Source organism: Aulonocara stuartgranti (genome assembly GCF_965226115.1).
Source record: "Aulonocara stuartgranti genome assembly, chromosome: 5".
NCBI classification, from domain to species: Eukaryota; Metazoa; Chordata; class Actinopteri; order Cichliformes; family Cichlidae; genus Aulonocara; species Aulonocara stuartgranti.
In genome coordinates, this window is record NC_138943.1 from 6,057,346 (window position 1) to 6,069,711 (window position 12,366).

Sequence of the window (12,366 nt, forward strand, 5' to 3'; positions counted from 1 at the left end):
TGCCGTAAACAGTTTATTTTGCGCCACCATGAAATGATAAAATGAAACGATAGACGTTTTTATATCGTCATCCGATATATATCGTTATATCGAACAGCCCTACTGTGGTTTTGTGTGAAACTACTTAGAAGTGTGAAAAGCACCTAAAATTTGTGACTGCACTGGGAGACTCTCCGTTGTAAATCTAATACAGCCAAATATGTGCCCTAAATGGGATGTTACACTAAGATTTAACAGAGCTATGCACATGATGACACCTATATATACAGAACCTATATTGTAGGTATTATGTTTATTTGTGCAATAGTATATCATGTTAGCACAGTATTTTAAAAACTTAGCTTTTTAAACAGTAAAAATATGTTAATGCTCTAAGACTGAATGATCACAATTAGTTTTTTTTAATGACATTACATGGCATGAGTGAAATATAAACAGAACATGCTAATATTTATCATTGTTTGTTTGTTTGTTTGTTTTTCTAAAACATGTAAAATCAAAACCTGCTATGAATTTCTATGCTTTCTGTAACATGTAACCATGTTACTAGGTATTGCTGGCTGGTTTCCTTGACAAATAGGCTATCATGAGGTGGTTTATGTAGACTTGATTAAGAATGGTGTGTGTGTGCAGAAAATAATTAAGAATAACAAAATATTTCAGCAGATTTTTGTTGACTCACCAGTCTTTTGAGAGCAGCGCATACCCCAAAGAAGGAAAGATGAATTTGTGTTTTTTTCTAGAGTGCACAATGAAAATTTAATGCATTTTTTTTTTCTCTGCATAAGAAAAGAACGAGTCAGTATATAAGGAAATATAGTGAAGGGGCATAGCTCTATTAGGGTCACAGAGCTTGTGGCAAGTCTCCTGTAAATGCTTTCAAAAAATGTTTCAACGCTTGTCATAACCATGTATAACTACTGCAAAATGTTATCTACAGGTGTCTTTTTTTAGCCTTTAAGACAATCTTAAAGACACAACATAATTAAGTTACTTAAAAAATGAAATGAATAAATAAATCATTCATTGTAATTATTCATCCATTTTTGTATTGACTTTAACATTTACATCCTAATTTTATTGTTTGTTGTAATAGGTTCTCCATCGATCGGACTACAGACCAGGAGATGATCTTTCATATTGATCCTGACTCTGGTGCCATCACGCTGGGAAAGATTTTGGACAGAGAGACTGCAGGCTGGCACAATATCACTGTGAAGGCTGTAGAAGCAGGTACATTGCAAGCCATTTCAAACTCTGAGTTTAACACTCTGTACAACCTAATACTAGTGTAATATTATTTATCATTAAATATTCTAATTTGCCAACTTTTCTGACCGTTTATTAGAACACTATAGTTTCAATTGGAAACAAAATGAGTTATTTTACTGATTTATTTTGACTTGTTTATCCTAAAGTGTGACATTAGAAGACCTAATGTTTGAATATTTCAAAGTTACTTGTGAAAGCAACTGTGTGCGTTCTAATGAAGCAAAAATTCAGTTTTAGAAAAGTATCAGCTAATGTTGAAGTCAGATTACAAACGAGTTACCAAAAAACAAAGAAAGAAAAAGTTGTGTCCTTAAACTGGATTGTACTGTTTAAAGAGACAAGATGTAATTTGCCTGACATTTCAACTAAAATTAACAAAATGTACATGTGTTTGAGCAATTTGCAGCCGAATTTTTAAAACAAAAAAGCAAAATGATTGGCTAGCTTTGTTTACACCCAGTGCCTGCCAATGATTGTACAAGTTAAATTGGCTTTCTAGCATTTGCTGACTCCCAGCAGGGGTTATAAGGGGTGACAGACAACCTCAAACCAATGTCATCATTACTATTTCTTTGGTATATGACTGAATGGCTTTTATGTCTTTTAATATGAGTATAACTCGAGGTTTAACCTAGAAACAGCAGTAATATGAGCAGAACTTTTATGGCATCTTTTTAAGATTTGGTTTATTTGTACAGATTTTACAATTTGCGATAGATCTCATAAGCTTTAAAGACTTTCTCTTTGAGAGTAATACTATTTTCAATCGTTTCTTTCTAGACTTCACTGTTTTGACACACACTTTCTTCTACTTTTTTACATTTGAACACAGTGACAGAATATATCGTTTATTTTCATTGACCATAACAAGAAAAACTGTTGGTCGCAGATCAAAGGCAGCTATGCACTACTCTCGTTTTTCTTCCAGGAGAAAAATATAGTCATCGCTTTCTTGCTTGTCGATGAGTTGATGAATACATTGCTGAAAATGAATGAAGAGCTTACATTTTTTTCATCTCATTGGGTTCTTTTGTCACAGCAAAGAAAATGAAGAATGTAATAACTTGAGGAAGCTGGGGAAGTTATTACTATACCATTAGGAGCAAACTTGAAAAAGGAGAAAGCCTGGTGTTCCTCACTTTTTCAATCTTTTACAGATGAAGTGATTTGAGGGTTGCAGTGAAAGCAGGGGAGATTGCATTCTGCATCTAACTGGTATCCAGCACTACACATAGAAGCGGAAAAAAAATAATACCACAAACAAAGCTGAATTTAAAATGTCTTCATATTTGTTCCTCAATCATATTCCCCTAGACCAGTGGTTCCCAATCTTTCTTTGCTCGGCCCCCCTTTGTTTTACAAGAAAAATGTCCCCCCCCCCTTCTCGCACACATGCACGCACACATCCTCCATCCACACACACCCATATTTTGCTCCATTGCGGTTTCTTTCACACCTCAAACACTTAGTAAACAATTAAGCAAATTCAAGTAATCTGCAATAAATGACAGGTAGTAATAAAATAAACTACTAACTCTTTCAGGCTACGTCCACACCTACACGGGTATTTTTGAAAACGCAGCTGTTTCGTCCACACGTAAACGGTGTTTCCTATCACCGAAACCGGAGATTTTTTAAAACTCATTTTTTTTCAGTTTACGTGTGGACGAGGAATACAGAGTTCCTCACGCAACGTCAAAGGTATGTGCCTTTTTTCACGTCACGCTGTGCGCCACGTTTACATGACATGAAATGCAGAATGGCAGATAGAGACGAATGCATATATACTATTACTGTTAATCTTACTATCCTCAGGTTTTACATGCTTACATATACACACGCAGTTACTGTCCCTCCATTTAGAAAGGCAGAGGCATCACGGTGTAATTATTTTACTGTAGTTGTTTTTTTTTCACGTGTAATAATATTCAACATTGCTATCAATGCATTTTTCAAAAAATGCCCCTCTGTGCAAAACTGTGGGACACTGTTAGTCCGTGATTTGAAGAGCCCAGCGCGCTCCCGACACAGGGAAAACCAATTCTGCAGGGGAGACCTACCTCGGCACTTGTGCAGGTGAAACCAAAGGGCAGATATGCTTCACCATATTTTCTAGTCTTTGGCTTAGAATGAAGTTGGTTTGGAAACATATTCAGCTATGCTTCACCTCCTGCTTTGCGTTTCTGTGGGCGCCCCGTGCTAGCAGTGGCCAAGTGTTTTGTTCCCCCTTTTCATACTGCGCCCCCTCTGCAATGGCTACGCCCCCGGCGGGCGGGCCCCACACTTTGGGAAGGTCTGCCCTAGACTGTGATTACCCCAATAATCAATACTGCCCAATCTGAATAGTAAGCAGTCTCTTCCACCACAAACATTAAGACAAAATTAGCCTTTCTGAGTCCTCCCAGAGCAATTTAGAGCCTTTTGTGGTCTGCCTCTTTGTGCTTGGCATTATCTCATAAACACGTTTTAATGTTAATTGAACATTTAAAGCAACCGTACACCTTTCAATATCAGACATAAACACATGCCTGCACTTGAAAGATAAAGCCTCTCTCATTGCCATTGGTGGAAACATCCACACAGACAGAGTCAGTGGTCAATGCCATCAAAATTCCCATCCACTATGTCTCTTTATCACCCGTTCATGGAGTCCTGAGAGCTGTACACATACAGAAAGCAGACAGAAAGAGATAGAATAAGTAGACACAGAAAGGCCACAAGAGAGATGGAAATAGAGCGGGGGGGGAGAGAGGCATATACTTGTGAAGCTATGAGCTAAAGTATTTTAAGAAGGGACTTCATTTTCTCCATAATGATTTTGTTCGCTTTTTTATTTCGGCCCTTCTGCTCATTAAAGCTAGACAGCCACAAGGTCAGTGTGTCTGAGGACATTGTTAAAACTGGAAATTTTGTGGCACAACCCTTAATTATCCCAGTTCATTACTGACCTTTGAACTGTTGTACTGCCCATGTATCAGTATCGGACAAGTGACAACTGCTTCCTGACAATGCTTGGCGTAAATGCCCCAGGATTAACCTCTGTTGCAAAACTGAAAAACACCTAAATGTCAATTACTCCATATGTGCCTGAGTAAAGATGTTTTAGTTTCAAATACAAACATGCACACATAGTATGTCTTTGAAATCACCCAATTAAAAGGTGCAACATCTCCTGCAGACACTATCACTGGCAAAAAAAGCCTCTCATCTATGCACTGCTTGTCTCCCCTCCAGAAAACGCAGAACCTCCCGAGTACAGGAACAACATTTAATGTACTGTCACTAGCCACAGTACTCGTACTTCCTGACAATCTTCTCCGCAGAAACGTATCAGGTTAAGTTAGAGTGACATATAATTTTCGAGAACTGATAGCAAGTATGATATCACCTTGCAAAACTGCTTTTTTCCCCAGACAGGTAGGTGGGAAAAAAGAACATCACCCTGAGGGCAAAAAGATACTGAAGTAACTGAAAGTCTTTATCTCTTGCACCGTTGCAGAGAAGAAACATTTTCTACAGCATAACTTTTCTCACTTGCTGTCTGGCAAACAAAACACACACTCTTTGATTTTTTTATGGTGTTAGAACATTATTCTCTGCAAATCCAAATGAATCACACGTTTGTTGGAAGATGCTGAAGAGAGATCAGTATCTCTTTTTAGTCAAAGTTAGAAAATGCGAAGGTAAGATGAATCTAAAGAGCAAAGTATGAAAGGATTGTCAACTTTCTATGTAAAGTGTTCACACCTTTCAGCACTGACAATAAATGTAATCACATTATTACACTGCAACAGTATTCCATAAGGAAAATAACTGTAAATAGGATGCTTTAAATATTCACGAATAAGCATGTTCTGATGTTTTGGATTGTGCTAAGCTTGGTACAGCTCACCACCTCATGGAAGATGGACTTAGCTACTGTGATGTCATCCACTGGTTTCTAATGTCCTGCTTTGAAACCTTGAGAAGAACTGTTGTGCCATTGTTATCATGGTTGCAAAAAATGGGCATGATGAGGAAGCAGGTCTGACTGTGAATTCAAAAACTCATTGGCTAGTGACTTGTGATTTGACGTGTCATTAGCCAATGAGCGTGGACTTTAATATAACAGGTAATCTTCTATTAAAAGATAGACAGGAGCCCATAAGCTCAACGGGAAAGTGTTTACAGATCAAGACAAAAAACTTTTTCCCACAGACTTTCCCTGTATTTTTTACCCTCTTCAGTTCTTTCGGGACAATAATGGAGAAGCATATAAAACCAGCACATCTTTGAGACTTCTTAAAATGTTCTACTTGAAAAGATCTAAAAGGTTAATAAGCATCCCCGATAAAATGTAACAAGTTTTAAGTAATTGACAATGTTCAGGACCCATTCAATTTTTGTGCTTAAAAGCGATTGTTCATAACTAGCAATTCTCAGTCACACAAAATCAAGATATACTGAAGAGGGTCTGTGCTGACGGGGGTCTGTGCTGACGGACGTGGGTTACTGACCTGGTAGCCTGGCTGCCCCTGGGTGGGTCCGGGATGGGCGTGAGGTTCTGGGGGCACTCCGTCTCTGGGCTGGGACCCGGACCGGGCCTCGGGGGCTTGGGTCCTGGTTGGTGTGTTGCCGGGGTTGTGGGCGGGTGGGTGCATGGGGGCCCAGCCCTGGAGCAGGGTGCCGCCGGTGCATCGAGCCACCTGGGGGGCTCTTCAACTGGTGGGGAAGATTGTCACATCTTGCAGGAGCTTTCCTCTCCTCAGGGGCTCTCTCTACAGGAGGGGGAGATACAGGAGAGGTGGAGGAAGATCTCAGCCTGGGTGTTTATTGTCTTATGTAGTCTGGAAGAAGAGTGGATGGTGGGGTGGGTGCAGTTTTCTCTGTGGTGGGGTTGGGTGGACTGTCCCGGGCTCTGTGGGGCCGGGGGGCGCTGCTGCACTGGGCCCCGGTCTGGATGGGCCTGGGCCCCCTTTCCCTGGTGGGTCGCGGAGTATGGGGGTGCCTACTGGGGTCAGCGGGGGAGCTGGCCCCAGGGAGGGGTCACTTGCCCCTCCCTTCCTTCCCTCCCCATCTCCAGCTGCCTCCCTCTTCCCGCTCCACCACAACCACCCACACATGCAGGACCTTGGAGTAGGGGTATGTCACCAGGGTGCAGAGGAGGCCACCCCTCCCCCCCCCTGTCCCCTTCTGGCTGCCTCTGCCTCAATTTTATCCCACAACTTAGACATTCACATTACTCACACTCTCATTACACATACATATAGGATCTTGGGGGTGGGCACGATACACGGAATCCAAAGTACCATCAGGGTGTACACCCCACCCCTGGCGTCGTTGCCCACCTCTCAATGTTAAATACACGTAGACATTGAGGGCCAGCAGGAGGGACCATGCGCTTACCTGCTGCTCTCTGGCAGGTAGCTCCATGCCCTCCTGGGTTTTAAATGCACCTTAGAACACACATGCATCAACACTACAATGAGCGGGTGGAGGGAGGTTTGGAGTCTTCTCTCACCCCCATTCTCTGCGACCTGCTGGAGCGGGGGGGCTAGGAGGAGGAGTTGGCCGTCCGACTGCGGTCTGGAGTGTGGGGCCTCCCTGCTGCTGCGGAGTCGGGGCGGTCTGCCTCCCCCCACCGCAGGGAAAAGGGTAACACCACCTGGGTCTGGGTGCAGTTCCCCCCCTCCAGGGGCAAGGGTACCTAGACCCGGGGCTTAGAGTACGCTTGGGGAGTGTGATCGTGTGTACAGCGTCTCTTTATGTCTGTCTCCACGTTGGTTGAGTGTGGAGTAAGTGTATATGAGAGCATGAGGGTGGGAATGGATGTTTGTATATGTGTGTGCCTGTATTTCTGTGTCTATATGTCAGGTTGGGTGTCAGGCGCCACCTCTCTGGGGACATCTTAGGCCCTCCAAGGTATGGAGGCCTATCTCCCCCTACCACCACTTCCCCTGCCAGTGGCGGACTCCCTCAGACATCGGTGCGTTGGTGGTTCTTTGTGTCCGGGGATGGGCGTCCAGGTACACACCGGCTCACTCCTTGGCGGCCGCTTATCGGGGCCTGGAGCCTGGGGCTTGCTCGGGCCACTTCGGAGGTGGGGTGCCCCCGGCCTCTCGGCCTGGGGCTCGGTCACTCAGGCACGGCTGGCTGCCGGCGGAGCTCACGGGCGCGTCACTGCAACTCCCCCTGGCTTCTGCTCCGCGGCTGCTGAGTGAGCCCTCATCTGGGACTCTCCTCAGCTCTTTCTGGGACAGTGGCGCGGCTGCCCCTCTGTTGGTCTTCCTTGGTCTCTTGTGTTCTGGGGGCCTCTGGATGTCTGGAGTTTTGATCTCCTCCATACCTGCTTCACGCCCTGGAGGACGGGGCTGTGGCTCCCCCACACCCTCTAGCAGATCATTACATGAAGGAACCTTTTAAAAAACAAAAAACAAGCGCGTCCATGCTCACAGGTGTACACACGGGTGATCACACCCACAAACTACACCCTTTTTGGCTCCTACCTCAAAGCACACTGTGTTCTGTTGATCTTATGTGCTGCACAATAATGTTTAATATTTAGTATTTACTGTCATATTCCCATATATCATTGTGATGTTGTTTATTCTATTACTCTATTACCCAGGTGATTGATATATGCATTTTTTTTTCTTTTTTTTCTTCTTTTTTTTCTTTTTCTGCTCATTCTGTTGGTTTTTGGTTTTTGCCCTTCTCCCCCGTCCCTCTTCTCAGCTGTTTCTCTTTCCCTCTTTCTTTCTCCCCTTCTTTCCCCCAGTCAAGTCTGTCCCATATTCAGTAAGTGAAAATAAAATAAACAATAAAAGGTGAATCAAATGGACCATTACGGCAAGGCTGGGATGGTCAATTTGGTAAAGTAAATCCGTTGGGCATCTTTCTTTGCCTTTAGACAACAATTCTGATGGCAAAAGAGCCAAACGGGACAGGCACAAAAAAAAAAAAAAAAAAAAAAAAAGATATACTGAAGAGATTTCTGATAGCCTGGGTTGTCAGTGTAAAATTGGAGCTATGCAACAAGAGAAAAGAAAAAAACTGTAATACTGCAAATCTTTGCAGGCAGTATGGACAGGCCTCCGGCTCAGAAATGAGACGAAAAGCACACGCTCCCGAGTACATTTGTATCCTTATTTATCTCTCCTGACAAAAGTGACATTTTAAACCAAACTGTCTCCTCCAGCATAGACAATAAACCATTTGGTCCCGAGCATTGTAACAGTCCTGACACACACCTACACACATGCAGCCATCCACATGTGTGAGGAGACAAGCAAGCACTCACATACTGTATCTGTCTTCCCTGAAGTTATGTCAGTATAATTCAGCACCTTAGAGACAGTCTTTCTGTAAGATTCTCGACAGCTGGTATGTGCAGCACAGATGCAGAGCATGCCAATAATCTGTTGAGATCCTTTTTTATTCTTCTACACTAGCTGTAGACAGATTTAGAACAGCACCACTTGGTCCACATGAATGAACCTGTCTCACTGAATACGCTTTTTTTGTTTTTTTATTTTTTATTTATTTTTTTGTCCCGATGAAGAGAGTCTGTGGTGGTAGGCGCTTTCTCACATTATTTCATCTCTTTTCAGTTCTGGGAATTGAAATGTAAAATGTGTAACATCTGGTGATTGCTGGTTTTCATTCTGGCACAGCGGGGACAACAGAATAATGTGAAGATGAAATTAGAAGAGGAAAAAGAGATATCTAGGACTGGTGGAGCTCTTTTTGCATTTATGCTCTTGCTGCTCTGGCAAAAAGCAGTCAATTAAAACCCTGCATTGATGTGAGGATTATGCTATTAGTTGAGACCAGCATTCTCATTAGCTGCTGTGCAACTGTTAGACAGAACTATGTGGTGAGAGAGAGCTGGAGAATTTATCTGCTATAGTCTGATGACCATTAGTTTGCTTTGCTGTCTTTAGTAAATCTGTCTTGTCATTTTTCTTTTACTTGGAGTGTGGCCCAATAATTGTGTTTGTAAGCTCTGGAATTTTCCATCATGTGGTTGCTCACACACATGAAGAAAAAACACAGCTTTAAGTTTACCCATAGTTTAACCTCAAGTGTCAGTTTATCCCTATAATAACCTTGAGGCAAAAAAAAACAAAACAAAACAAGTGTGAAGTTGTGGTGGGACAACCAATTCCCACAGAGTGGTGGAGAGTTTTTATTTTAAGCACACACATTTACAGACATGCCAGTGTTGAGGACTTAATGTCTTGCAATGAAACCACATCCTAAAAAAAGAGAAGATAATGACAGTCTATAAAACCGTGGATGTTAAGGAAGGTAGGCATCTTTTCAAGGACTACAGTCCAGTTTCCAGGTCCATTTTGGTTTTCAAAAATATTTATCATTTGTTGCACTAAAACTACCGTTTTTTTAATAGAAAGTGCAACATTAATTAGATTTAGTAAATTAAGAGCAGCAAAAAAACCCCCACAGAGTTTAACTTCTGTATAGAAATAGTTAGTAGCACTAATATTCAATTAAAAAGCTCTCATCTTGATCACTTGACTGTGTTAATTTGGTTGTTACGTACTATGTATAAGGATTAATAATTACTAGGCACTTATTTGTATGAGTGAGTTCACTTTATTGTGCTTAACTATCTCCCAGATTTACATAATTACAACAATTTAAATTCATTCAGTGGAACACTTGGAACTGATTTATGTGTGTATTCAACCACTGGGTAATTGTCAGTAGCTGCATGTTGTTACATTTTCTGTAGGGTGCCACTCAGATGCATAAACTAGGTGGTGACAGCTGTGTATACTGATTTATTCATCAAGTGTGCACTACAATTAACCTACCATATCCTGACTAACACTTGCAGCAACCGGGCACCCCCCGCCCCACCCATTCTCCCAACACACACACACACACACACACACACACACACACACACACACACACACACACACTTCTTCTTTTCATTTTCTTTCTTTTTTCCACTAACTTAAGCTCTCATACACACACACACACACACACACACACACACACACATGCACACGGGAGGCCTAAGGCTCCCTTCTGTACTGCAAACAGTGTTTTATGAGAAAATGGAAACTCCATCAGACATTATCATATGATTAAGAATGGGAATTAAGATTCAAGGAGAAGTCAAGCTAATTTGAAGTGGGTTTTGATTGTACTAATTATATAATCTTCTCAACTCCCACATTTATATTTTTGCCCATTAAGAAAAATGTCTTGAGAGTGTGTTGTGGTGTTATATATCTGGATGTATCTAGCTGACACTGGCTTAAGAAAGAAAATGATAGTACTACATTTGCAATTTTGTCACAAGCATGTAGTTCTCATTTGCTGAGGTGTGTCTCTTTTCACTTCATTATCAGATAGTGAGTACCTAGAGAAACTAGGAGAAACTACAAAACTAGCATCTTTGGTGCCATTTTTATGTCACTCACTGGCATACAAAAGTGTTTTTTCAGGCAGTGGATGTATTTTAAGTTAACAAAACCCTTCAGCACATAGCTACTAAACTACTTTCTGGTTCCTACTGGGAGATGTGTCTTTGTCTTGTCTGCTAAAGGCTAACAAGGGTGCATTAAGTGTTTTGTCTATGGATTCTTTGAAATCAACACCACTCTCTTATAGAAAAATCAGCACATTGGCAGGATTTTTAGCAGCAGCTGCAGTCCTCTGTCAATATCCAGAAGGGAGCACCAAATACTACACACTGCTATGTGTTTAGTAGCATATTGGCACAACACAAATTCCCTGTAGTTACACATAAGCCTGAATTTTAGGTTTCAGTTACATGTGTGCAACCCGGGCCGTTATGAATATTCTGGTTAAACTAAAACTTTACCTCATCTCTTTCATGTGGTAAATAAAGAAAAGAAAAATGCCTGTGGAAAAAAAGACACATACAGTCGGAGCAGTCTAAGAACCTGTTGTTTCACTGCCAGTTGTCGGCTTCCCCCAAACACTATAGTTATAGTGAGATAATATTATGCAAATGCAAATGCACATTTCTGCCACAGCTCTTTACACAACTTTTATTTTCTGTATCATTCTTTTGTAGATAACCACACAATGGCATCCCAAACATCAGTGAGCATTCGGATACTTGATGTGAATGACAATCCACCTGAACTGGCCACACCATATGAAGCCTCAATATGTGAAGATGCCAAGCCAGGTCAGGTATGTTTTCTTCATAAAACACAGACTCAAATAATTTCATTTAGACTGTGATCTCAGAAATGTAATCTTTGTATTTTTGATGTAAAAAAAAATCCTTTAAAAAATACTATTGCTCTTTGTTGAGCAAGAAGCTAAAGAGTGCCAGTCAAGTAGATTTCACTATAACAAGTTAAAGGTGAGGACCTTTGAAAACTCTGTACCAAAACACTGTGCCACAGCACACACATATTTTATTAACATCCGAATAGAAACAAAATTGCCACAATGTAATATTATCTGTGTTTCTTTAATCTGAAACATCAATATTACTGCAAAACAGCACACAACCTACTTAAGGCACTTTTGACAGTCATTTTTGACATGAATGACCACAATACTGAATGAGAAATTAGGTCCGTTGTTACACCCAAAAATACACGAGATTTCTGTTTTTAATTAATTTTACTTTTAGAGGGGGTTGTGTTTAGTTATTAGTCCTCATTCACTCCACTAAGTAACCAAAGACAAAGTATTTTTAGGCAGAAGAAGTGTTTGGCTCAAAATCTATGAAGATTTGATTATGATACCAGCATATTTAATTCTGTGGTTTTGTTTGATTTAGACTAAATTACTTAGTTACAAATATCAGCTTGCTTCCTGGCATATTTGTAAATTAGAAGCTTTTTCTATTTCATATTTTGGTTAGTTTACATCATAAATGATGTCAGGGGACACATGCAGCATAAAGGATCATGGATGTGAAACATCCATTTTGGATATATTGTAATGATTCACAATATTGAATATTATGTATGAAGAGTATACAGTGTCTTTGGAAGCGGCAGTTAGAATGAAATATGGTCACCAAAATGGAAACATTACACAAATATTCAAACAAATGTTTGATACATGAACACGGTTTTTGCATTCCTCTGATTC

General features: G+C 41.0%; 2 protein-coding genes across 7 annotated transcripts in view; both read left to right on the forward strand.

The window, feature by feature from the left end:
• The window catches only part of LOC309706849 (uncharacterized protein), a 464,381-nt gene that overhangs the window by 211,232 nt on the left and 240,783 nt on the right, over positions 1-12,366 (forward strand). The window lies entirely within an intron of this gene.
• cdh22 (cadherin 22) overlaps positions 1-12,366 on the forward strand; it is a 193,406-nt gene that overhangs the window by 151,458 nt on the left and 29,582 nt on the right. For all 6 annotated transcript variants that reach the window (XM_082533757.1, XM_082533756.1, XM_082533755.1 and 3 more), the window contains 2 exons: positions 1,097-1,233; positions 11,327-11,448. In XM_082533757.1, the coding sequence (XP_082389883.1) occupies positions 1,097-1,233; positions 11,327-11,448 (259 nt within the window). The remainder of the gene's footprint in view (positions 1-1,096; positions 1,234-11,326; positions 11,449-12,366) is intronic.